The sequence below is a fragment of the Pocillopora verrucosa genome, chromosome 14, assembly GCF_036669915.1.
Source record: "Pocillopora verrucosa isolate sample1 chromosome 14, ASM3666991v2, whole genome shotgun sequence".
NCBI classification, from domain to species: Eukaryota; Metazoa; Cnidaria; class Anthozoa; order Scleractinia; family Pocilloporidae; genus Pocillopora; species Pocillopora verrucosa.
In genome coordinates, this window is record NC_089325.1 from 12,668,899 (window position 1) to 12,695,013 (window position 26,115).

A 26,115-nucleotide genomic window follows, 5' to 3' on the forward strand; every position below is an offset into this window, starting at 1 on the left:
AGAAAACCACGCGAAATACTGCATGCCTCGCCAAAATCGCGCAGTTAACTACCCTCGAAACTAGCAATAATGTGGTTTCACATCACAGAAGTCAGATTAATATATCAAAAGAACATAAATCTTACTTACATGCGAACAAGACTCACTGAAATAAGACTGGTGTCTTGGTTAATTTGTCTTCATTCAGAATTATAATTAGCAACCCACTCCGTCCGTTCTCAATAATTTGATATAAACAGCATAAAAGAAAGGATATCTCTAGCTGTATATTGCTAGTTTCAATGGGACAAGCGTCGTTCACAAATTGAAAAAGCACACTCGTTTGTCACGAATTTTGTGGGTGAAAATTAAAGTTTGAATAAGTCGTGCAGGGTTTTATTTCAGGCCCAAACCACACTAATACGTTTTTGTCCGTGCAGACGTTTTTGTGTTAATGCCTTTATCATTCACACAAGGTCCCTTGAATTAATAAGTTTTTCAAAGTTTCTGCCTTTTACCTCAACGATACGATGCAAAATCTTTCATTAGCCTTTTCGTTTTGCTTCCAGCAAGAGAATATCAACAGTTCTTCTTCTCTTGCTTCCAGCTGTCTACACTGATGTGTTTTCATTTGAAAATGGATGCATTTTAATGCGTTCAGTTTTCGTCCATCGTCCACACTTCAACGCCCGAAAGCGCCGATGGAAGCGACAGTACGAGACGTTTTCGAGAGTTCCAATGTTCATCAACCTCTTTTGAGTAATTTTGAGTGAATTTTTTTGCAAAAATGTGTCAGAGAAGTGAGCGTTTGCGAACAAAAATGCAATAGTATAATTAAGCTCGATCAGGAGGTAGCTATACCAATCCTTACGTCCTGTAACGCGCGGCAGGATAGCACCAGGAGTCTGGAAGTGAGTGATCGGTCTGACATTAAATAGGCAAGAGATTGGGCTCCCCCTTAAGGAGGGTGGAATATCCTAGACTCAGTGATCTACGATTAATTTCCAGCAGAATAATATATTTTAGTAATCAAATCGATTGAAAAACCAGCTTTGTTAACAAACCCGAATCGCTTGGACCCATTGTTCAAACTTTCTCTCGTACAGCACTTTGAGACAGTCCGTCCAAACAACTCTCTGATATTCATAAAATCGTTTTATTTGCACTAGCAATCGCTGGGCTTAAAGACGAGTGGAACGAATCCAGATCGTTGCAGAAGATTTATCTTTTCTAGTGTGTGGCAAAATAAAAACAGCGATTTATAAATCTTGTTTGTTTAAGTGTTAACTTATTTCCTTCGACTGCAAATAGTTGCCAAAGATTCTTTTTGTCCATTTTCTATCTCCGTCAAAGAGTCTTGACTTCCAGCGTTCTGTAAATTCACGGGACTTTCCTCTATCGATTGTAGACTACTTTCGACTCCATTTGCACCCCCGCTTATGACGTCAGGCCACTCCGAGGAGTTTGGATCGTATGGCTCAATTCCATGTTCAACTTTATCTGCGCCTAATAATTCATCTTCTTCGCTCATGCGCATTCCCACCAACAGATTGACCAATAGCAGCTGCAAGTAGGTAGTGGTAGCAGCCCATGCAGTCATGGTAAGTGACATAAGCAGCTGAACTCCCAAGAACTTCCAAGGACCACCTTTGAAAATTCCAAACTCGCCGGAAAATGTATTTTCCAAGACGTCCTTCTCGGTAAAGAAGGCGACGGCGACTAGGCCCCAGATTCCTGCGAAAGCATGTGTCGGTACGCAGCCGACAGGATCATCGATTTTGAGCCGCTCGAGAAGCTCACATCCAGGACATGCCAACATGGCGCCTATTGCACCAATCAGAAGAGCCTCCCAAGGGCGGGCAAGAGAACAGATGGCTGAGCAGAGAAGAAAAGAAAAAAGAATTGATTGGTTCATCAATCTTCATCGTTAAAAAAAATTAATGTCTGTTTGAAGCTTAAAGGTAAAATTTGAAAAAAAAACACTGACTCAGCCTCCAGGACACGATTGTTTTTCGTTTTTCAGGCGCGCGGTGGCAAGTGCGAGGCATCTTGAGTTCAACCGGCCACGTATTTATAATTACCCATTCCATTTCACACATCTTTGAGTACTGCTTAAGGTATACTCTGCTATTTAATTGTAATGGGATTTCCAAAATGTACAACTGATTTCACGTTTTACCTGTTATACTGACGAGTCCCGACAAAATCCCGGTAACAAAGATTGATATGTTTAGCTTCCTTTCACAGAAAACGTAGCTAAAGGAAAAACCAGACAATCTACATGTGAGACGTCAAGTGCAAAGAAAAAACTTCATACAGAGATCATAATACCATTTCTGTATTAATTACCTGTAGACCATTCCCAGAATTCCTCCGCCTATCGAGCCATTGATGGTGACGACCGCTGACCTGGAAAAGGAGAGAGATGAATCGAAAGTTACCGTAGTAACCATGAGGCGTCTATAGGAACTTTTTCCCCTGATATCCTCCATTATTCAAGACAACCAACTAGCATATATCAAGAATTTCTTTTGAGTGTTTCTTCCAAGCAATGATTAGCAAATTATGTTTAGAAAAATCACGCGTCACGCGCACTAAAAACAGTATTTCATGCTTCACGCATTTGAAGGGAAAACTTCGAATCTCCCCTTAACTTGCCTTTCTGTAAAATTCTCGCGTCACGTCTTCCCACGCTCTAATGCTCACAAATTCATTATCAGCTCTGTGTCGCCATTTTGCAAGCAGAACTTCCGTGGGGTAGCTCTTCATTTAACGCTCACTAATAAATGGTTTTGAAAACTCGGCTTCTCTTTAAACTTTTACATCTTACTACTAACATTAAAATAAATTGGCAAATGGCACTTGAATAAATCTAACTTAATCCAGCATTCAGACCCTCAACTTTGTGAGAAAGAAAATTTTTTTTTACCTCGACGCAAGCTTCCATTTCATTCCACTTATTCCAAATGTGCTACCACAATTGAAACCCAACCACCCCCACCATAACATGAAAGTTCCCAGGAGAACATTTGTCGGGGAAGTCATCTGTTGCGGTGGAGAATTTTCATCAAATCTTCCTATGCGAGGCTTTAACATCATGGTTGCTACCAATCCACTTACTCCTCCAACTAAATGGACAGCTCCGCAGCCGGCGATGTCGACTGCCCCCATTTTGGCAAGCCAGCCATTTTCAGCCCAAATCCAGTGAGCGGGTACGCTATATGTTAGAGTGTTGATAAACGAATAAACCGTATATGCTTTTAAGCATGTTCTCTCCGCCATTGCACCCGAGACAATCGTAGTCGCTGTCGTTGCGAACGAAAGCTGAAAAAAGTACTTTGAGAACACTTGCCCCATTTCATGGTCATCAGCGTCCGTGAAAAAATATCCAACACCGAAGAAACCATTCCCAGCCGTGTTGCTTCCGAAACTGAGTGCAAATCCGAAAAGCCAATAGGACAATCCACCATAGATGACATCAACTGCGTTCTTGACCATGATATTAGCTTCGTTTTTTTTGGACACCATGCCGGACTCGAGGAGACCGAAGCCAGACTGCATTGTGAAAATAATGAAAGCGCTGGTTAGAATCCATGTTGCGTCATCGGAGCCTACAAGTTCTCCTTCGTTTACGATGTTTGCCACCGGCGGCGTTGTGGAATTAAATGAAGATTCGTTCGAATGATTCATCATGTTCGTTTATTTGCCTCCTGAGTAAAAATAAAAAACAACAACAGAGCTGAGTCTAAGCAAACGACAACATTAACAACTAGTTTATGTACTTACCTTTGAAAATGAAAAAAAGCAGTTCCGCAGTGCGTAATAATGTAAATGTCATAATTTACCAGCAACCGAGAGAATATACTTGCGCTGCCCACAGCTTTTGTTGTCAGGTGACAAAAAAATCAAAAACTTATTTTCATAATACACTACTTTTCGTTAATTGGATAAAACAGCGCTAGCGTACTGCGAGAACATACCCTGATCGGTATTCAGATGGGCATTCAGTCCGATCGGCTTCGATGAAATATATTATTTAGGTCGGACTTAAATTGTCTTGAGTTCACTAACATCTTCATTTGCATAGGTGTGATGAATAAGAATCTTAAGGATTTTCTCGCAATAATTGATTTCTCTGTTTTATCATTCAGAAGACACCTGGATCAGAACCTTAACAAGCAGAATTCATAGAATTCTTTCGAAAGCATGTGGGAGAACACTCAACGGGGATTTTCACAAATTACTGGGGCAAAAGTTTTTTCAACGTAAGTGATATTGTGTGTAAACTGCGAAATTCATGCAGATTATGGTGGGCCGTGAAAGCGCTAAAGAGATGTCTACAAGTAACTTCTCAGCGCTAATGAATATCATTAAAATCATCCTGTCACTGTTTACGATAACAGATGCTAATCTTGTGACGGAAGACGGCGATTCAACGGAAATTTGCGGATCACTTTTAATCTTAATGTCTCGTTTATTTTAATGCTACAATCTTTTACGTGAAAGATCATCGTTAAATGCTGATGGAAGAAGAAGAGATCTTAACAGAGCAGGAAAATATTAGTCAAGTTTATAACACAAAGAAAACTGACATCATTGCAAAAAAAGGAAGGGGCATCATCAGGTGCCACAAAGGGAAAATAAAAAAACTTCTACCAGGAACGTGATCATAATTACCTTCAAATTATTAATTCGAATCGGTCACATACATCCGCATTTTAATTACTTCTCGCAGTATATTGAAAATATAATTGTATGATAAAACCAGTAAAAAATAAACACTAGAAGATTCTCGCATTAGAATTTTTACCCGAACCGGGATTGGAGACAAGCTGAAATTGGCAAAAACATCATAGTTTATTTAAAACGCGTTAGATTGACAAACTGACCATCCATTTCCTTATCAGTTTAAAACCTTGCTCTTCCGTCGCTAAAGAGAAATTTAACCCTTAATGCTCGAAATTCAGTCCCTTTCGTGTAGCTAGCAGATGCAACTAAAATTTCCTCTATTAACTCTAAATTTGCATTTTTTTTGTCCTACCTTAAGAGACAATGAACACGATTTTAAATACTTGTAGTTTATTGATGAATCAGTCATAATGCCGTTGACTCGACAATATTTCTGGCGCCTTGAAATTGGAAGTTTATTGGGAATTTCGGTACAATCAATTCTGAAGGATTAAACACCGTAATTGTACTTTTGAATTCAAATGACGGTTCAGTTTTTTTAATAAACACGGGAAAAAGATTGAAAGGTCACTTTTGCAAATACCTTTCAAACATTTACGAAATAATGGCTTCAGTCCGCTTTAAACGTTTTAAATTCGTTGCAATTTTTTTTCAAACAGAGCCGTGCGTTCAAATTTTTTTAGCTCCAAAGTTTCGCCGAAAAATCATATTTTTCATTGAAATTTTTTTCTTCTGTTTGTGTCTTAGACTAACGACCACTCAAGGATATTATCATATACAACTAAGTATCGTCAAATTAATTAATTTTCTCCATCGAAGGCGGCTAACTGCGATGAAATCGGACCAGCTTTTCAAAACTTCTTACAACGGTTCATCCGCCTTCGTGAACTTGTTCTTGATCCTCTACAGAAGAGGTCTTAAACTAACGTTCTTCATCCGCCAATCGTGAAAACCCCAGGTTCCATGAGAGTGGTTTGCCAATTTTGGCCGGACATAAGTCTCTGAAATGCCTAATGTCGTATTAGCAGAGACCAATTTTTTGAGAAGTTTATCTCTTGATTGCAAAGTACCCCACCGTATATAAATGCACAATTTGTTTTTCTGAATGTTATTTTGCACAATTACAGCTTTCTACGAACCCCTGTGCGCTGTTTCGAACAAAAACTGATGATGAACTGGTGTTGGTTTTCGCCAAAAATTGGTTTTTAATTTGCTTCAACAATACGGCATTCAGTAAGTCTTCTGGCTGTCTCTCAATGCTCTCCAGTAACAATAAACACACAGTAATTACTACTTAAAAACTGGAAAGAGAAAGTTATAAGCGATAAGCATCTCGCTTATCGTTGTTTTTCAAATTATGCAGATTTAATGCATCTCATGAATGTTGACAAGTTTATGTAGGTCGATTTTGGTTCTCTACATTATCTTAGTCCAAACCTATTCCAGTTGGAAAAAAAGAGTCTGACATGAAATGAAAAACAAGCGAAAAAAGGACAGTTAAAAAGAAGGAATAAGGAGAAAACACTACACCACGGAGAGAGGTTTTACTCAAAAAACATCAACATTCATTATTTCATGAAGACAATTTCAAACATGGACTTTATCCTTTTCTGCAAATTACTATTTCTTCAGGCAAATTCAAAACATTTTTAATAAATTTGTGTAGTTCACGTTGGCTTAAGTTACTGAAAAATTTTGATACTTTAACCAAAAGCAAAATAACCTTTGTATATCTTTAATGAAATCGCTTGGTTTCAGGAGCGGCTAGGTGAAAATGGAAAATCGTCCTGCCTTACTTTAATCAAATTTGGAAAATTTGTTTACCGCAATGGCAACAATATCGCTTAGTAATGTGGCACGAATTTTAAATCTCAGGGAAATGAGTGGCTTAAAACCTCGTTACCTCTTTAAGTTTTACTAAAAAAGTTGTATCCCAATCTAAATAGATTCCAGTGGTTCTAAATTAAATATTTCGTGGTTTCAATTGAACGAAGTTAAACTTCCCTGTGGTCTCTCACGAATCCGTTCCATAATTCACGGCCAAGCAGGTAGCTTAAACCAAACAACTTATTTTTTTTCATTCCAAAAGCATAAAAGCGAAATAAAATAAGGCAAATTGAAATAAAGACTTACCAAACATGGTATTTCTTTTTTCTATTCTGAGCAAGCTTTTGTCGTCTTTAGTAAATGAATTAATTGAATAAGCAGTTGACACAGGCGGTATTCGGGGGCCGGAAAACTTGTCGACAAGTCATTGCAACTGCCTAGAGCCACGGAAACATACGTAAATCATTTACCGATAAATTAAACATAATTTTATGTAGAATTGCATAAGGTAAATACGAAGGCTCATTGGAAGATGAATTTTTTCAGACTTTCTCTTGAAAATGGTTCAGTATTTACTAAGGTCATTGAAATTAATCCAGCGGAAATTTTTCTTCGGTTTTCACGTATTTTTTCTAAATCGCTCCATCGGTATAAACCTTAAAGAAAATATTTACTGTTGGTTAATGCAAAATCATGAGACGAAATATGATTCGATCACCTGCCATGAAAACAGGAACAGTACAGAATAATGATTGACATACCACCTGTGTGGTATCCATGACAACTAACTGTTTTGAGCGGAGCGCTTGGGAAAAGGACAAAAGACGAGGGAGTGAGTGAGGAAATGAAAAATGGCTTCGTCATCTAATGCTATGATCGCTGTTTTAGAACTGAGACAAAAAGTGCTGAAAATAGAAAAAAAAAAATCTTAATATGATCTTAAAAGGAAAAAGCCTGTGTTGTGTCTCTTTCAAATTAGTAATTTCATATAACACTTACTTGACTGACGAACATCTCACATATTTTCCAAATATTTTAATTTCAAATTTGCAGTCCTCATTTATTTCTAAAAGGTTTATTTGACAGAGCACAAGACGGCGATCCCGTATTAAACAAAATCCACAGTTTACTCATCACGAACGAAATTTTGTTGACTAAAAAGATAAACAATATTTTGGTGAATCTCTACAACGATCTCGGTTACTTCCTTTATCATTTAATTCATTTGCAAAAATAAGGAAAATTTAAGCCCAAAAATGTCGTATTTTCTTCCATGAGAGGGATGCCATTTTGTATGTATCTTCATGCAGTTTTCGCTTTTCCCTTACCTTGTATGCGGAAGGATCCTGAATTCTTTCTCGACGCTGAGCAAATAAGATACTGGGTGATACGTTTGGAGTACGACACTTGCTGATTGGTTCAAATCTTTCCTAGTAAAAACCACAGATCGTATAATTACTATATTTTTATTGGTATCTATTTACAGTATTCCGTCTGAAACAGAACAATAAAGCTTCCCATTTAGGGCTTGTCAACTTTTTACAGGCTTCATTCTTAATTATATGGATTCAAAACTTCAGTTTTACAATCACAAATTTGTTCCTGTGGCGAACTATATTTTCTGGTGGAATGTTTGTTTATTCGGGTTGGCAGTATAAAATCGAACGTGTTTCCTTTTAGTCAACTCACGGAATGATAACAGACTGAAATGTATGAAAACAGCGTGGAAACGAAGTGTTAACAATTTTCAATCAACGTTCTTATTCCTTAAACTTAATTGATGATGGGATTCTTGCTAACCATCAAATATTCAGTGTCTCTTTGTTAACTTAACAGCCTTATTTACAGAAACAAAAAACAAAACAAAACAAAAACCAATCATCAATAAAAAATGTCTACTGCACCAGTGAGAGCTCTAAGATAAAATTGGGTGGGCGAGTCAAGGTTTCCGTTTCAGTTTTGCATCTGGTCGTAAGCGTAATGAAGAAAACCCGACGCAATCTCAGATTAATTTCGACAATGGGATGAAAATCTTCTCGTCTTGTAATGGATTCAACAGCGAGTTGAAACAAAGCGGTCACTTTTCTGATGAGCTAAACCAACCGCAGTTTAAGAGAACGCAATGAAACTAATTGAAAGAGACATATATATATATATATATATATATTTTTTTTTTTTTTTTAAATTTTTTTTTTTTTCAGGGGAGGGAGGAATAAAACACTTTAAAAATTAGACTTGAAGATTAAAAAAAAAAAACGGCACCAGCATCATTAGCACCCACGCTCTGCCGATCGACTGGCCCAACGGACCCGAGCCAACATTTGAGGAAAAAAAGAACTAATTGGTGACCCAAAAGATTTTCCAGGAGAAAGTTCAAATGTGGGTTTAAATAATAATACTAAAAGCAAACGGGAAACACCAAATACGCATTTATTTCAGTAGACAGACTTATAAAGGACACATTTACCTACAAACGGAGCAAGAGAGAGTCCGACTAACGAGATTAACCGTTAGCCGCCTAAAATGAAAGATTTTTGCCCACATTCAGAATAAAGCCTGCTATTGCTAGTCATCAAATCTCTCAGATATTCCTTCGTAAGAAGTGATTTGGAGTTAAGGTAAATTTTTTTTAGTTGACATTTCGGCCACAGGACGGGAGCAGTCGTAGCTTCCTCCTGGAAACTGAACCGATGTCGCAAAGCGTTATTCGTGTATTTTTAAATGGCATCATCACATTAATTTCAGACTGTTACAAATTTTTGGGTCACTTAGCTGCCGCAGATAAACAGGCACCGAGAAAAAAAATTCCTTTGAATTCCTTTACAAGACCTTATAATAAAAACTTTGGGAAAGCTAATAGTCTAAGCCATTACTAAAAAAAAAATTCGTTTGTAAAATACAAATAGAGAAACAGAAAAATTAAAAGTGGAGAATCCGGGCATCGATCCCGGTACCTCCCGCATGCAAAGCGGGCGCTCTACCATTTGAGCTAATTCCCCCGCCTCAGCAGTGAAATGAATTACTAGAGAGCACAATTATGGCTGGTGACTTGGAGGCGGTCGGCGAGTGCCGTGAAAATGAGCCGCACAGAGCCTGCAGAGCAGGCTTTATTCCGGCGATCGAATACTCAGTATTTTCTTGCTGAAAATTGTACTTGCCGCATTTGATTTTACAGCAGTGGAAGGCTGGGGAAAGAAAAAAATCGAGTGTAAACTCATCGGTTTAAGACACCGCTTGACACATGAAACTCTAAAGTAAAAATATCTCCATTGCAATTTGGTGGCAACGATGGAAGGCTGTTACGCACCAAAAAAGCCCATCGCGTGCTAAAGAAAAACATACAAGAAAAGATACAAAAAATAAACCTGAAGAGTTTGAAGAGCAAGATTCATGAGGAGATTTCAAAACGGGGGAGGACGGAAGGGGATACTAGCTAGACTTAAAAGGGTTAAAATCGTTTATCGTATTGATTAGTAGCAAGGATGAGAGAAGACGCAAAGGAAGATGGTTCGTTAAAATATTACTAAAGAATGAAGCAGTGCGTGCACCTGGCACAGTCGAGGAAATTGTAATGATCAAAAATTGAGTACTTGCATTTTCAAAATATTCTTAGACCTGGAGAATCCGGGTATCGATCCCGGTACCTCTCGCATGCTAAGCGAGCGCTCTACCATTTGAGCTAATTCCCCTGCCTGCTACCTGTGGGAAAAAAAATCCAAAAATATTTCGTTCAAGTTTCTTAGGAGCGACTGACTTATTTCTCTATATGCCGGAAGTATACGCTTCCGACAAATTTTCAGAAGTATACGCTATCCAGGTGATTCTTGGTCGTTTTTCTGAGAGAAACTCATAAACTCCGTGAAGACAATTTTGAGTTCTTTTGTTTTGTTTTTCATGGTACCTGGCCTTTTGCCAAAGATACTGGTGCTTTTTTTAATGCCACCTGATGTAGAATTGCTTTACCGTGCGTTACCCATTTGATTGAATGTCTTTCTTGTAAACAGACGCATCTGACGAGGAAAGAGTGTAATATATCAGGTCTGTTAGCTCAATCGGCAGAGCGTGGTGCTGATAACGCCAAGGTCGTGAGTTCGACCCTCGCACGGACCAACATTTGTTTATTTTTTTAAATGGGTATCAATATAACCATTATCATCCTTGCTTGATTTAACCAAAAATCGCGGACTTTTCACAAGTCCGCATAGCTTGGTGTAAACACGAGGAGGATTAGAAACATTTGAGAAAGTTATGCAAGCTCGACACTTAATTGATGGAGAAATGTAACTACGGGTCTTTTGCAAAGGAAATCTCAAAACTAGTGTGCAAGCAGTCCCTCTTTACCCGCGCTTGAGTAACAAGCATTCCTTCGCCTTCAAGTGAGTTTGAGGCCTTAAGCAACACTAGCCTGAACGAGGGGTCTGACAATATTCTTTTAAAAAGCCAGATCACTTGCAAACCTCTCGCGGGCTTGCCATGCGTAAGGCTGTAGACTAACTCGCAGGCGATGAAGCGTTCGTCTCGTAGGGTTAATAATGATGGCGTTCTCGCAAGCTATTTCAAAAACTCTTTTCCTTCGGTTCTTTGACTCTAGTGCACATCAAAATTCGTCCAGTTCGTACGATGCACGTTTTAAATGTCTCCGATCATGACCAGATTTGGTAACGTAAACAAAGTGGATCGCTTTCAAACTTACAAGTTAGGGTTAATGTTGGGTTAGGGGAGGGGTAGGTGGGCAGTTGCCCAGATGCTGATCCACTTCATCATTACTTTTTGCTATAAAACTTCAATATCACCACTTATAGCATGCGTCTAATGCAAAGTTCGAAATAAATGAAACGGGTTCAGATAACTTGACTAACACAATTGTAAGTTCGACCATCTCACGAACCAATTCTATCAATTCTTCCTTTGAAGGATTCACATGGAATTGGAAACCAGTGCTCTGGTTCATATCAAAATTATTTATAATTCTCTTTTAACCATTTCAGCGATTTTTTTTTTTATTTTTTGCTTAAAACTTTATTAATCATAGATGGTTTTTATTTGCCTAAAATTTTAATCAAGCGAAACATGCTGGAGAATCCGGGTATCGATCCCGGTACCTCCCGCATGCGAAGCGGGCGCTCTACCATTTGAGCTAATTCCCCACATACAGTTATCAAGGGCATGCAAATGAACATATTCGAGAAAAACAAAGGAAGATGTTTTCGTGTGTCTTGTTGCAAGCAAATGACAAAGCAAATAATCTGTTTGTCCATGAGGAATCGAGCCTCCGAACTGTGGTTTTCTACCATTGTGCTGTGATAACCCTTTCGTGGGCAAAGAATTACCAATATTATATGTGACACGTGTCCACGTGCTGCTTGGATCAACAGCGTAGAATGATGCGTCATGTTTATCGCAACTTGGCTTAAAATACTATTTTGCAGGCAAGTTTGAGAGTTGAGGTAGAGGATAGAAAACGAACAGAGTCGCAAGGTGTTAGAGTTAAATTTGCAGCCTTGAGAGGGTCATTGAGACATTTTACGATCACCTCTCTTCATGTTGTGTAGTTTAAAAAGCAAGAAAATCCTGAAAGCGTCAAAAATAAAACGGAAACACGGACGCAATGAAAAAATTATAATAATAACTACACAACTTCGTTGAATGAAGAAGTTGAACAACCAGTTTAGACCTTGATTCATCTGGTGGTCCTTTTTCAAAAACTTACGTGGTGTATTTCGAGGCTCAGTTTTCGTCTAGAGTGTTCAGTTTTAATTTCAAATGCAGAATGTAGGTAGAGTAAAATGGTAATTTAAATTAGTTATATATTATGCTTTGACATCATGAGACTTGGAGAATCTGGGAATCGATCCTGGTACCTGATACCTTTTGCGTGCAGGCACACTATTATTGTAGCTTATTGACCCCCACGGGGGGTTAATTGAACAAACTTAAGAATACTACCCTTTAGTTCCCATGAGTGACCAAGACAGAATTTCTCCTTACAATTTCAATACAACTCCATGCAGACAAGTGATAAGAATAAAGAAAAATATCAATTTGGGGATTATTAGTTGATCCCGTTCAAAATTCTCCAAACTTATATCATACGAATTGTAACCAACTAATTGTAATTAACATCAGGCAGTCCAGCGTAAACCGCCCCGAACATAGAACAGTAACGTATGAGTACTGAGCTTACGAGAACTCAGTGTAAAAGCAAAAGGCAGTCTATGAGTAAATGTGCCCACTACTGTACAGTTATAGAGCATTGCATTTAGAAAGCAATGTTGCATGAAATGCAGAGGGGTTAATGAACAGCTCTCGTTGATGCCAAAATTTTGACAAAAGGAGGATTTAGTAAGAACAGATTTAGTACACTGATCGCATGACAGGACCGGTGAAAGGGCAGGGAATTCACGCAAATACAGCGGGTATTCAAACTAAACGCTCTGGATACCTGGCGCAATGGATGTGTCTACTCCCTCGTTCGAAAAGTTCGAGCTTTTCTCTTGTCTCTCTTGTCTTGTCTTTTTCCTTTTTTCCCTTTTTTTCCCTTTCAATTTACATTCTAATAAAAGCTATGTCTGGTTGCAAAATCGTACCACGGCATGGTGAAAAAGAGATTTCAAATGTACTTAGAAACGTTGCTAACTTCCACTGGCAGTGAAAAACGCACATCTGAGCACACTTGACGACGTGGCTTTACGTTGAAATCGATAACAAGTCGTAATCCAAAGGTGAGATCTGAACAAAAATCGTACTAAGCCCGACAAAAACAAAAATGAATCCGAAGAAACCCGACGAGATTTGTTTAACGAGCATCAGAGTCGGAACTGAACCAGATTACACAAATCGAGACGAGTCATAAAAGGCGTTACGAGTGTCTCTCGATAGTCCTCCATTTTGGTAATAGTGTGGAGTTTTTAATTTGGGAGAAGATTTACGGACTTACGCAACACCGTAACATAATGCCTACGGTCTTCCTAGAAGGAAGGCACATTAGGCACAACAAGCATATCGAGTTTAGCGCGGGAAAATACCTGTGAACGAGGAGAACCTCGGTTTACTGTTACATGTTATTGGTCGAGAGGATGACTTGAGTTTTCTGGACCAATCAAAGAGCATGGAGCACAAAATCAACGTAATCCTGGATAGCGTAGGAGTTCATTATAGATCAATCTCAAGCCCAAAGTCATTTCTTCTCCTTGTCAGCGGTATGGTCGCTAAGTAATTTCTTGCCGACTAAACCGCTGACAAGGGTCTGAAATGACCTTGGGCTTGAGACTGGTTAGAAACTTGCTCCAGACGATTTCTTGCTCCAGAAGATTTCCTATTACTACCCTCTCGGTTACAGACTTAGCCTCCGGTCCCGTTCGACAAAGCCATTCTAACGTCACTAATCTAATAAAAGTCTTTACGAATCTTCGAAGATAAGCCTCGGATTATCCCAGATCTGTAAATTGAAAATATTGAACAAAGTCAACTTGGGATGTCTTTCGTTGAAAAATAATTTTTCGTGTCTAAAATCTTATCAGGATTGTTCGTTTTTTTTTCTTCCTTGTTGTAATCAAGATTTCCGGGTGGTGTGTCTGTCACAAAGTGTAATTAACTGCAAAGGACACTGATGAATTTGTCATGCAAGGAGAGAAAATGACCTTCACATTGCCACGATGACAATATTGTTTGAGTTTTTATTAATATAAAACCCTGCTGTAATTCACAGATAGCCAAATTAATTTGCAGACGATTGAATGCCTTTAACAGTTTGCCATGAAATAATCGAAAAAGATATTAGATTTAATCACAGCATGATAACTTATGATTTCCAAGATCAAAATCAAAATTTCTCAGTTACCAAGACGAGATATATTGAATTGCAAATGCATGCCAGGGAGACGTTTACATTAGATATAAGTTGTGTTTCCACCTTTACAGAAAGAAATAAGCACCTGAGGGTTGTGAAACAACTGTAAATTTTCGTGTAACCAATAGCATTAGGGCGGCCTGCAGGAATATTCGAAGGTCAATGTCTTCATCTCTAGAAATAGCTGACTACAGAACCTACAAGACACCTGATTTGAAGGATAGTTGTTATAAAGTGCATGTTACGAAAAGACACTGGAAGGGTGGGATTTTTTTGTTTCGAAGACAGTTTAATCGAGGGATTTCAGATGGTTTTAATTTCAAATTAAAACTGATCCATTCAAAGAGAACTGTGCAAACAGAGGCTGCGAAATTGCCTTGGCTCGACCGGCCTGAATATTGCAGCTTGACGTTGAAACGTTTCTTTTTATTTCACTGCATATTATTTATTGAAAAATAAGTTATATTGCGGTGGTCGTAAAATTGTTCCGAGTCTGACTTAAGCTTAACGAATTAATTACAGCAATCACCATTTAGAGCATTTAAACTGAAAAAACAATTTGTAGTATGTTTACACTAACGTACCGACTAATGAAAGAATTGAGAGAGTGTTTTCAAACTAGCTAAGCAGATGTGCTTAAGTTATACAATGGCGGGCGCGTGATCAGTAAACATTATCAACTGGATTAAGAGAAAAAGTTCTGGAGCTCGCTATTTGAATCTGGAAGACAAAACACTCCAGGCTTAGGGGAATATTTCTACGGTAAGACATAAATATTTGGCTTTTAAAGCCCCTTGTGGATTTGTAGTTAGTTTTTCGCTGCAATAAGTCTAATTAAAATTTTTAATTTTAGTCTTCAATTTACCGGCTTTCAATATGCTGACAACATTAATTAAACTTTCCTGTAAACCATGTTGAATTCTGCAGATACATTTTGACTGAAAGACTTCTTCGGGGATTTATCAAATTATTTTTTTGGGAAATTTAGTTTTAATGACTGAAACAAGTCTAATTTTTTCTAGGGAAAATATGAGCATGTTTGAATAAAGGTAACGAGGTAGTTATTCAGTTTTGACATAGCGAAATAGTTATTTTGACAACAAGAAACATGTTTCGTTACACATTCAAAAACACCCTGGGCACGTTCCTTGCATTCAAAACAAATGATCAGGTACAAAAATTCTGCAATTTTACTTTTGAACAGCAAATGCCTCGCACGCAAACGAACACGCATTGGAGGAGTAACAATAATGATTAACTCGCCGCATTTTTCGCCCTTCAAAAAAACCTTTAATCACGAAAAACTGTTGTGAACACAAAGACAGCATTAATATTTGATAACCAATCATCGCAATGGAACTATACAGATGATCAAAAACAAGAAACTTATCGGTGATGTTGGGCGAGAGTTATCTAGATTCCAATTCGTAAAAGGAAATAAATTTCTTAAGTCTATCACAGAAGATTAAATTTCGCAAGATAGCGAATGAAAATGCTAAGAACTTTTTTCAATTACTTCAATTTTTTTCTTATTGAAAATAAACACATGATTTATATTCAAATATGTGTTCACTGAATAGTTTTTCACTTAGTTTAGCCGACTCATTTTACACAAGAAGTAGCTCTTAATAGAACATACTATCATAGCTGATAAAACTCACCGCCTGAGCTGTGTACAACTATGAATAATGATACCATATTTTTGCGCCCCCAGACTTACCACAGAGGCGAAAACAAAAATAAAATATGGATGAGGTGGGTGTTACGGTCAAATCAAAACTGAAGAAAATTCTGCGGGATAAACATTACGTGCATTTACGGCTTTGAGCGGTCTGCAACGAATGCGCAAGTCAGTGGATAGTCGTCTCAAGAAAAGGAGATACTAGAGAGATTTAAGAAACGCGAGCTGGCCTCGCAAATTAGCATTTGGGACGGTAACTGAAGTGATAACTCGAACTATATTGCTTGAAAGGTATCATGGACACGGCAGAAAATGGCACAAAGATGGACAAAAGTTCGCCCGCGCTGTCGCCAACTTCAAGTATATTTTTAGCCCTTGTGCTGGTTTTTACAGCTGTTGTGAACATCATTTCAAATGCGTTAGTGCTAGTAATTTTAGCGCGAAACAACCGCCTTCGTACATGTACAAACGTTTTCATCGCTAATTTGAGTGTGGCGGATTTATTAGCAGGTATGATTTTACTACCTGCAGCTGCTGAATCGCTTTTTTCGCGAGATGACCAGCAAATGGCAGACGTGAGCTACACTCTAGTGTGCGAATTCTACGGGTTTTTAAATTCGCTTTATGGAATCAGCTCCTCATTAACGGTTGCCGTAATAGCATTGGATCGCTATCACAGTATATTAAACTGCCTACAATACGAAACAATCGTTACACAACGGAGAACAGTGTTGCTAATAGTTTGGATTTGGCTACAGGCAATTTTTGTCTCGTTCTGTCCCCTTGTGGGCTGGGGGACGTTTTCGCTTAACCCTAGTCAACGTTGTTCTTCGCATTCTCCCGACAAACACGGATTTATTTACTTCAAAACAGCTACCTGCGTGATTCTCCCCTATGCGGTCACAGTTTTCTGTTACATTAGGATTCACGTTGTGGCACGAAGGCACGCTCGAACTATCGTAAACATTCAAATTCGTGATGCGCGAAATAGACTCAAAAGCGGTGGCGTCAACGCGAATCTTTCAGCTTCGAAGAAAACGATCATGGTTTATGTTGTCCTTGGTGTATACACGGTCTGTTGGATGCCATATTACACTGGACAACTCTTAGTAACTGCATTCCCTTCGGTAAAACTTCCTGGGAAATTTTTATTAACTGCAGCTGCGTTATCGCTCGTCAATTCGGCATGTAACCCCATTATGTATGCATTAATTACGAGCCAGTTCCGAAATGGACTAAAACGCGTTTATCGCCAGATTCGACGCCGCATTTTTTCCGGCGACGCGCGGCAGGTTAATCCGAATGGACCGCGCGGCGATTCTCGAAGTTCATGGACCTTTACAAGATCTAGTGCAAAAAGATTTTTCGCTACAAGCCACGAGGCAACAAGGCCAAAACTTGTTATCACAGACATGAATCCAGTTTGTGCGGTCATTCGAGAGGAAAGTTCTATGAACACAAAACCACCCTCGCCGCCCGAAGAAGCGCGGGAGACTGGAACCTTCCTCTCTGTCTATCCACTGACGTTACAGGTACCAACAGAACACAGGCATTCAACAAAGAAAAATCCTGAGAAAAGTCCCAGGGAGTTGAAAGTTAAGAAAAATGGATGGATAGGGAAGTAATACTTGGAAACATTTTGCTTTTCTTCTAACGCTCGGCGGATTAATTACTTTTTGCGTGAGTGGTGACCTTAAAATAAAGTGGTTAATACTGAGCAGGTTTTGTTTGGTGTCTCTCCACAGATGGCCCGATAAATGAATAATCATTATCTATCAGATGTAGGGATAAAATTTTCACGCAAGATTCTACGATAAAAAAATCGAACTGATTATTTCTCCTGCACGAATTTACGCTCCAGAACAATCAAAAACCTACTAAGTGTAATGATACTTTTTTTTTCCATTTTGCGCTTACTTGAGAGAGCCCATAGGTTTATAGTAAATCCATTATTTTTGCTTGTAGTTTATTTTCAATCGTGACAAATAATCCCATATTGAAACTGACTACTCTTAGTGTTTTTTTAGAAGGATAATACTCCCAAAAATAAGATGTAAAAATGAGCGAAAGAACCTGTAATTGTTAATTTCGGACGTTGTTTCCCTTTGAGTCATTTCAATATATTTAGTGATGACGTCTTTTGGTCTCTTCAATGAGTAAATTTTGGTTTAGGCTCGATTTCGCGGGAGAAATTTTATCCTTGAAAACATCAGAGTTCCTCTCAGTTAATGGCAAGAGATAACAACAACCAAAAAAAAAAGATCATAGTAATAACCCGAAAAAGGTAAATGCTTCTCGATTTGCGTCCATTCGGTTAATTTTTCGGGCTAAAAGGTTTGTGGATTCTATCTTGTGTTTGTTTTAATCGATGGCTCAGAGATGTCGGTGTCTTTTAGTCCTTTTGAATTTGGCCACTTTACAACTTTGGAATTGAAATTTCGAACAAAGTGAACTCTGCATTTTTACAAAACAAGCTAAATTACGCACACTCGTTGATTGCGTTGACGTCAACTGTGATCTTTTACTTCCTAACACAGACCCACGGCAACGTACAACGTGGAATCATAATAGTTAAACTGACTTGACGAACTTTACAGTTAGGACAATATCGGAATGGAACTCCATAGAGCCAAGCATATGTCAGAAAGCATCAGTTGCAAGTTTCAAGCTCAGTCTATACGATGAATTTTTATTTAACCAGAAAGCTTACTAACGACTTCAAATATGAATTGGAATTGTCTTTTTAATGCAGGATAAGTTTTTTTATTTTTCATCGTTGATAGGATATTTATCTTTAAGCCTTGTGGTGTATTTTTATCATGCCGTTTTTTTTAAGTATTTTCTCAGTATAATGAGGGCCAAGAGTTCATCAGAGTTTTTACTTCTCTCAAATGTACCCCTGTTTAAAACATAATCTTTACTTACTTACTTTACAGTTCCTTTCCTCGTCTTACCGTCGTTTGAGGCCCATTCGATAACTTCACATATATGGTGTGAGTCGGAACAGACCAGGTCTTCTTCCCCAATTCCTATCACTTCGTTCGCCCACCGCTTTCTAAAATCATGTTTCAAAACACAAAAAATCCCCAAGGGAGAGTACAGGCAACTAGGTATAAGGAAGAGGCGGACCCCTAGTCACTGCGAAGGGTTTCCGAGACTTCTCACTGCAAACATACGAACCGAATTCAATTCATGCGACTAGTCAAGAGAAATCTATCGCTGATAATAAAAGATTTTCAAAACTGCTCTATGCCACTTGCAACAAATTCAAGCCGCAATGTTAACCAGCGAATAAAAAAAAAATGATTTTAGGACACCACAGAATTCGGGGCCGGGGAACGATGCACACGAAGAGAAGGTGCCTCACTCCAAGAGTTCAGTGCGGCGTTCTAACATGAACTTCTTTTCCGCTGATTTTTCCTTGACTCGCGCGACAGACTCCGCCAAAAAGCAGGGATTGCTCGTAGTATGGTTGACTTGCGTAAGTTCTCTGAAGCACAAAACAATGAGTCTACAAGCCCATAGCCCATGTAATCAAAAATTCAAATACAATCATATATATATATATATATATATATCTTTATTTAGTACCCGTCGTAACCGATCGTAACTTCGCTTGGGAATAGCAGGTGTATGATATCGACGTCCCAGTTATACTTAAGTTTACAACACGCGGAGAGAATATATTTGAAGCAGCCAATATTTTTGAATAATCAATACAAACAAAAAGGACGAGACAATGATGGGTTCCCTGTGTTTGTGGAAAAATGCAATCTCATAGCCTATAAAAACAGCAGACGTTAAACTGTTTACCCAACAAAATTAATTCACTGTTTTCTCGTTCGATCCATAGAACACAGATCCTTTAGGATACACTTATGATTCTTTTTTACTACCAAATGTACTTTCCAGTTCTTTAACTATTTCCTCCTCTCCATGCAAAAGTTTTCGGGTTTTATTGACAGCGTTGTCCTCTAAGAAAGTCGATATCACCGTACCAGAGTGCTTCCTGAAAGAATTACTTTCCCCCCAAGACTTTGACATGGTATAAAGGCGATCATGAGTAAAAATTGAACCCAGATCTACCTGATGGAAGAGCAGAAATTCGTGAAAATCTTCAATGGCATGGGGGCATTCATTCGGGGCTATAGACACTGGTGAACTCTGCTCTCGGGCGTATTTCAGTGCCGAATCCGTCAATGATGGCTTGTGATGTCGAGTCCTCTGTGACAATGGTTTTAACCATTTGTTCAAAGATGTACTGGTCTCCAATTCCGCGTATTCGACCAATTCTACTTTGATGCACCTGATTATCTTCCAAGCCGCTTATCTGTAGAATGCTAACATTCGTGCCCCCAAACCTAACATTGTTTACTCCAAGAACTGCGAGAAGGTAACCTTATCCTGCAAGTTTTGTAGTCGCACACTGAAGCCGAGTAAAACACATTTTAATTGTAAACTGCTTACTCAATCGGTCCTTACCAGTTTCTGAAATAAACATTTGTTCATTCTAACTATTTTCTGTGATTTTTTTATACTCAGTTTGATTGTTTGTTTGACCCCAAGGTAAATGGCTGAATAAAAATCCCAGAACAAGTGGAAATCTCTTCTATGAACTACATCACCAAAATTTTAGATTGGAGAATCTCTTTCACATAGGTATTATGGAATCCTTTCACTCAAGCGAAGCGTCCGGTCACTTGAATCTGGCAGCAGACAGTTCTCTCTTACTCAAGTGAAATAATTTTTAGCCCTTCAACTTTTGCCAAAATACCAATTTTTCTTTAGACTCTGAGTTGTAGCTTCTTGTTTGTTATCGAAAGTTGTCAAAATGTCTCAGGCGATCTTAAGGAACATTTGCAAAAACCCTTTTGCAGGGTTACTTCATAAACCACTTGAAGCTGATAGGTCTTTGTTGTAAAAAATTCAGGAGGTAATCCACTTGTTTCAGAAGCCTTACCCTTCAGTCATTTAAATTTATGTCAAACAAACATACAGCTTTCAAAAACAACAACAACAAAAAACTCAGAAAAAAAACTGAGTTGACTAAAGGTTATCACAAAATTTAATGGAGACTGATTGAGTCTGCAGTTCACAATAACAAACAGATGATAGGAAGGCAGCGTGAGGAAAGGAAGTTTCCTATAATTAAAAATGAATAGAAGATTTTCTCGATTTTTTTAAAAATATCTCTCAATAAGCATATACAATATTCTTTTGATTTTACATTGAGAGGTATCAAAGCTAGTGGCTTATATGGCATAGGTCAAGTGGAACATAACATGAGCCGCTAGTTACACTCTCAGTAAATTCATGCAAAATTACAGCAACAATCATTGACCCTGTGCACCCTAACATCAGTATGCATATTCTCCATACTGTTCTGTACACGTTGCCTAAGTTGCTGACAAGGAGAACTTGTTTAACAATCACAAGATTTTTTTGTTGAGGATCATTTCCTTTATTCTTGTGACCTTAATGTGTGACTCAGGGGGGATATCGTGGGGAGAAAAGGTTAACAGACCTCCTGGGGGGGGGAGGGAGGAGGTTGAAGTAATTTTGAGGGAGATCTCATGGATTCTGACTACACTCAGGCGAGATATTCAAAGTGAAAGTTATTTAGGATGAGTCAGCCAGTCTCGTAGTCTACACATCCTACTACAATCTGCAATGTACTGCAAGTATTCTCTGAAACTGAAGGGTTATACAAAAATAGGCTGTGCTACGCCAGATACGAAAAACTACTGAAAAACCACTCTTTAGAAGTGGCCAAAAAATATGTGGAAACGTATTCCTCATCTAATACAGCAGCACTATACCCCGAGGAAAGGGTTGCTAAAATAAATCTAGTTACACTACCAATCACACAGAAAATTCAATGAATGCGGTGATATTTTACAAAGAGTTGTAAAACAAAATTACTTTAAATACAAAAAAAAAAAAAAAGAAAGCGGTCAAACCTAAGACTGACCGACGTAGAATGACTTAATTTTCCCCGCGAAACGCTTAAATAATCCGACACCACCGTGTTGCCATGCGAACCTCTTCAACGTGCCCTCAAAATTTTAATTTCTGACTAATTCGTTCCCATGTCACTCAAACGTCAGAAATGACATTTTTCGAACGGAGGTAGGATCAGTCATCGCCAAAAGAGTATAAAGAAGAGAATATAGAAAATTGACTGTCAGTTTACGTTCACCGCTAACGAGGGAGGAGCCATTACAATATTGCAGAGCCTCATGGGGGAATTAGGTTAATATGATTGTGACACAACCAAACTCAACTGACCTCTCACATCCATCCCACCTCACACCTCTCTGACAATGAATAATGACCAGTCCCTTAAGCATAGCAAAACGACGAATTGCAGTTAAAGAGTCTTAGAATGAATGAAGTAATGGCCAAAATGATTTTACTTTTTCCAAAAGATCTTAATCACCTCGTTTTATTTTGTTTAATTAGAATTCGCGTGACGAGAACTAAAGAATTTTCTTAAAACTCCAAACAAAGGGATAACAAATTTGCGCGAATGAAAGCTCAAAACAACTGAAAACAAACAATAAATCTACGCGAAAAATGTCCACATCAGTTTTTATTGTCAAAGTTTGAGTTCTTTGACGTGATCAGCTAATTTGTAAAATCACGTGTGGTGCTCGTGAATACTAAAAGGATACAAGAGAGGAGAGAAAGAGGAAAATTGTAATTTAAATTTAGAAACGAAAGAGACTTTCTACGAACAGCGTACGGAAAGAGTATGTTTTAAATCGATGTTTTCTTGCTCTGATCTGATCCGCAGTACATGGAACCTTCGGGGTATAGACAAGATTCCTTTCTTATTCCAAACTGCTGTTCAAGTTCATTTACTACATTCTCCTCTCCACCGAGAAGTTCCTTTGTTTCCTTTCTGATCTTGTTGTCTCCCAGATAAGTCGACTTTGTCAGTTTGTTCCCTGAAAGAGTTATCCTTCCCCAGGGTTTTGCCATAGTACAAAGGCGATCGTGGGTAAACGGGGATTCTGGACCTGTTTGGTGGAAAGGTAACATTTCATGAAAGTCATGTGTTTCTCTAGGAATGAGTTCGAACCTACACCTTGGAGACCATTCGTTGTCGGTGGTAACATTCACCTTTGCTTTTTCTTCGTTACCAAACTCGTCAACCATAGTTTTTATTTTCTCTTCGTAGAAATACCGGTCGCCGTCTTTTCTAATACGATACATCGACTTCGTTTGCGTCAAAACGCTTCAATTCGTGCGCCATCGTTATCAATACCAATATCATTATCGCGTGACCGGGATTCGTGACTTCTTGCGCACTTCACCTACTAATAGACGTTCATATATTGGCATCGGACAGCGTCAAGGAAATATGGTACAGGAACAGTTTGATCCTGAAGAGGTTTAGGAATATTTAGCTCGTATTCAATATAATATATATGTATATATATATATATATATTTTTTTTTTTTTTCCCAGCATACTGAACTGAGGACGTTCGGAAATCGAACGCAATCCATAGAGTTGGGTGATCGAATGAATCGAACTCTATCGAGCACAATCTAATGGATCCGTGGATAAATTCGCTTGAGCAATAACAGTTTAGCATCTAGGAGCTCCAACGCTCTGATAAACCAAGACGAAAAAAGAGAGCCCATCATTTATCTCGTCCTTTTATCTACTGATTATTCAATTAAATTCACTGCTTCGGCTCTACGTGTTGTTGAGTTGTAATCTTTAAAATAGCTGGGACTTAAACAAATTGGAAGCCAAGAGAAGGAGAGGGCTTCTGAAAACATAGGCATGAGTTTTATTAAATTTTGTGACAGAAAAAGGGTATTTATTTTCAAAGTCTCCAACAAAAGTACGATTCGATGGAGAATAAAAAAGACCCTTCGAATTTATATGAAATAAACTAAGACACTGGTATTTTGTGATCTGTTTTCACTGTTGTCTGAACAATTTTAAGCGGAGATAAACTGCTTTGGTGCCACGGTTACTGTAGTCTTGTCACGCAACACACTCCCTCGAGAACGCGCTTCGGTAAAGCGTTTTTAATTTTACCGCAGAGTGCAAACCGAAACTCCATTTTATCTTCAAGACACCTTAACCAAAGATATTTCGCGGTCTCCGTTTTTCGAAGAAGTTAAAATTCATTAAAAGACATGAAAATAATCATATTTCAAAGGCTCTCAGAAGGACATTAAAACGGGAGCGCTAAAGCTAAAACTCAGCAATGAAAAAAAAAATTATAATAATGATGCTTCGGCACATGTTAAAGAACAAAATATTCTTCCACTTCCGTGTAAGTTAATAAGTGCCTGCTGCCAGTTCGGAGCAACTGGCTGTGCCGTTCGAGTGAGAGCGTGAGATTGACAAGCGCAAGAAGTCACGCACTTCGATCACACAACACTTGGCTCATGTAACAATGGCGGATACGTTTCATGCTTTGACCGCAAACGAAGTAGAGGAATATTTAGCTCGTATTCACTTTACAGGCCCAATAGAACCAACTCTTGACATTCTTAAGGACCTGCAAAAATGTCATATGTTATCAGTTCCCTTTGAGAACTTAAGTGTGTTCGGAAAGGAGGAAATAGTTCTCTCCAAAGATTGGTTGTTCGACAAAGTCGTTCAAAGACATCGCGGCGGGTATTGCTATGAACTTAACTCGAGTTTTTCGTTACTTCTTGATCATTTTGGGTACAGCTACGGAAGGAAATCTGCTGCGGTCTACAGCCGCAAATCGGGGCTTATAGCATCATCGATTGATCACTTGATAAACGTCATAAACATTGGAGATGAAATGTGGTTGAGTGATGTCGGTTTTGGAGATTCGTTTCTAACTCCTCTCCTCATCGACTGCTCTGCAGATGAACAGGAACAACAAAGTGGGACGTACCGTATTAGGAAAGACGGCGATCAATATTTCTACGAAGAGAAAATGAAAACCATCGTTGACGAGTTTGGTAACGAAGAAAAAGTAAAGGAGAAATTTATCATCGAAGCTGAATGGGCTATCAGGTACAGGTTTGACCTGACTCCTAGGAAAATAGAAGACTTCCATGAAAGGCTTATTTATCATCAAACAGACCCTAAGTCTTCGTTTACCCACGATCGCATATGCACCTTGGCAAAACCTTGGGGAAGGTTAACCCTTTCAGAGAACAAACTGATTACTTCAACCTATCTGGGAGACAACAAAGTCAAGAAAGAGACCGAGGAACTCAGTGGAGAGGAGGAGATTGTAAACGAACTAGCACAGAAGTTTGGAATTAGAAAAGAATCTTGTTTATACCCTGAAGGATCCATGTATCACGGATTAGAACTGAAATGAAATATTTCTTAATTCAAATTCATTAAGGGCTTTCTGTTACATAATTGTATGGGGCAAAAATTTTATTCTGCCAACCCTTCCCTATTAGCAGTGCATCGCTGAACATTTGGAAAGGAACGTTAAATATGAAAAGGAATCACACTGATGGTCACAGATTGTCTTCTTGAAAGATTTTCTCAGAGGAATAACTTGTTAAGAGGTCTTTTAAAAGTTGTTATCAGTCCTTACGAAGCGGCTGTTTCAACAGTTCATTGATAATAGTTAGATAGTCACGCAATGAATAATAATATGGAAGAACCTTCACGCATAGTCAATTCGAAGCAAATGAATGGATTCCTTCTTTTCTTCTGGAGCAGTCTGGTCGAACAGGCGATGTTACAACCGCAAATGGGTCGTTAAAACTTAAAACCTAGATGCTCTTAAATCAAATCTGATTGCTCTTTGATCAAAATTCGCACAAATGCTAAATGTTTCTCTCGTCGATACTTTCAAAATATGTGTTGTGAACAAGGAAGACAGATTTATGAGTACAGAAACAGTTTCAAACAATTTAGCTTTCGTGATAGGGTGAATATATTGGTTCAGTTTCTTTTCAATAATATTTACATTTTCGATGGTCTTCACAGTCAACTGTTAAAGGCAAAACCCGAAAGGCTTTGGCTCGTATTTAACCTTCTCTGTATTTACTTACAGTAACAATGCTATATACAAGTTAATAAATACACTTTTTGTCGACACAACTGACTGGATTTGCCTCAA

General features: G+C 38.4%; 4 protein-coding genes and 4 non-coding genes across 14 annotated transcripts; 3 read left to right on the forward strand and 5 right to left on the reverse strand.

Annotated features, from left to right (window-relative positions):
* Window positions 1–1,116: 1,116 nt before the first annotated feature.
* Window positions 1,117–7,850, reverse strand: LOC131782402 (putative ammonium transporter 3). 7 transcript variants are annotated; one of them, XM_066160975.1, is made up of 6 exons: window positions 3,960–4,155; window positions 3,766–3,859; window positions 2,909–3,689; window positions 2,329–2,388; window positions 2,159–2,235; window positions 1,117–1,854 (listed from the first exon to the last, which is right to left on the reverse strand). In XM_066160975.1, the coding sequence occupies exons 3-6, from the start codon at window positions 3,670–3,672 to the stop codon at window positions 1,268–1,270; spliced, it is 1,488 nt and encodes a 495-aa protein (XP_066017072.1). In that variant the 5' UTR covers window positions 3,673–3,689; window positions 3,766–3,859; window positions 3,960–4,155; the 3' UTR covers window positions 1,117–1,267. The 7 variants fall into 7 exon arrangements, with proteins under 7 accessions (XP_066017072.1, XP_058955117.2, XP_058955116.2 ...); XM_059099134.2 differs by lacking the exons at window positions 3,766–3,859; window positions 3,960–4,155 and adding an exon at window positions 7,824–7,850 and having other exon boundaries at window positions 2,909–3,686; XM_059099133.2 differs by lacking the exons at window positions 3,766–3,859; window positions 3,960–4,155 and adding an exon at window positions 6,802–6,936.
* A 1,571-nt stretch (window positions 7,851–9,421) lies between these two features.
* Trnaa-ugc (transfer RNA alanine (anticodon UGC)) lies at window positions 9,422–9,494 on the reverse strand. Its single transcript has one exon. It is a non-coding gene; the product is annotated as a tRNA-Ala (tRNA).
* A 617-nt stretch (window positions 9,495–10,111) lies between these two features.
* Window positions 10,112–10,184, reverse strand: Trnaa-agc (transfer RNA alanine (anticodon AGC)). The gene has a single exon. It is a non-coding gene; the product is annotated as a tRNA-Ala (tRNA).
* Window positions 10,185–10,532: 348 nt separating this feature from the next.
* Trnai-gau (transfer RNA isoleucine (anticodon GAU)) lies at window positions 10,533–10,605 on the forward strand. Its single transcript has one exon. It is a non-coding gene; the product is annotated as a tRNA-Ile (tRNA).
* Window positions 10,606–11,569: 964 nt separating this feature from the next.
* On the reverse strand, window positions 11,570–11,642 carry Trnaa-cgc (transfer RNA alanine (anticodon CGC)). Its single transcript has one exon. It is a non-coding gene; the product is annotated as a tRNA-Ala (tRNA).
* A 4,462-nt stretch (window positions 11,643–16,104) lies between these two features.
* Window positions 16,105–17,742, forward strand: LOC131782443 (histamine H2 receptor). The gene has a single exon (XM_059099177.2). The coding sequence runs from the start codon at window positions 16,322–16,324 to the stop codon at window positions 17,648–17,650; it is 1,329 nt and encodes a 442-aa protein (XP_058955160.1). The 5' UTR covers window positions 16,105–16,321; the 3' UTR covers window positions 17,651–17,742.
* Window positions 17,743–22,711: 4,969 nt separating this feature from the next.
* Window positions 22,712–23,243, reverse strand: LOC131782376 (uncharacterized). Its single transcript, XM_059099102.2, has one exon. It carries the CDS (start codon window positions 23,241–23,243, stop codon window positions 22,785–22,787), a length of 459 nt encoding a protein of 152 aa, XP_058955085.2. The 3' UTR covers window positions 22,712–22,784.
* A 1,204-nt stretch (window positions 23,244–24,447) lies between these two features.
* On the forward strand, window positions 24,448–26,097 carry LOC131782445 (arylamine N-acetyltransferase, pineal gland isozyme NAT-3-like). Its single transcript, XM_059099179.2, has one exon. It carries the CDS (start codon window positions 24,448–24,450, stop codon window positions 25,354–25,356), a length of 909 nt encoding a protein of 302 aa, XP_058955162.2. The 3' UTR covers window positions 25,357–26,097.
* The last annotated feature ends 18 nt before the right edge of the window (window positions 26,098–26,115 follow it).

Bases quoted from the DNA above. Each gene is read 5' to 3' on its own strand.
- LOC131782402 (XM_059099134.2), bottom strand. From the start codon at position 3,672: ATGATGAATCATTCGAACGAATCTTCATTTAATTCCACAACGCCGCCG. The intron at 2,389-2,908 runs GTAAAAAAAAAT...CTCCTTTTCCAG, and splicing joins AAATGGAAGCTTGCGTCGAG to GTCAGCGGTCGTCACCATCA. The intron at 1,855-2,158 runs GTAAAACGTGAA...TTCTCTGCTCAG, and splicing joins GGGACTCGTCAGTATAACAG to CCATCTGTTCTCTTGCCCGC.
- LOC131782376 (XM_059099102.2), bottom strand. From the start codon at position 23,243: ATGTATCGTATTAGAAAAGACGGCGACCGGTATTTCTACGAAGAGAAA.
- LOC131782443 (XM_059099177.2), top strand. From the start codon at position 16,322: ATGGACACGGCAGAAAATGGCACAAAGATGGACAAAAGTTCGCCCGCG.
- LOC131782445 (XM_059099179.2), top strand. From the start codon at position 24,448: ATGGCGGATACGTTTCATGCTTTGACCGCAAACGAAGTAGAGGAATAT.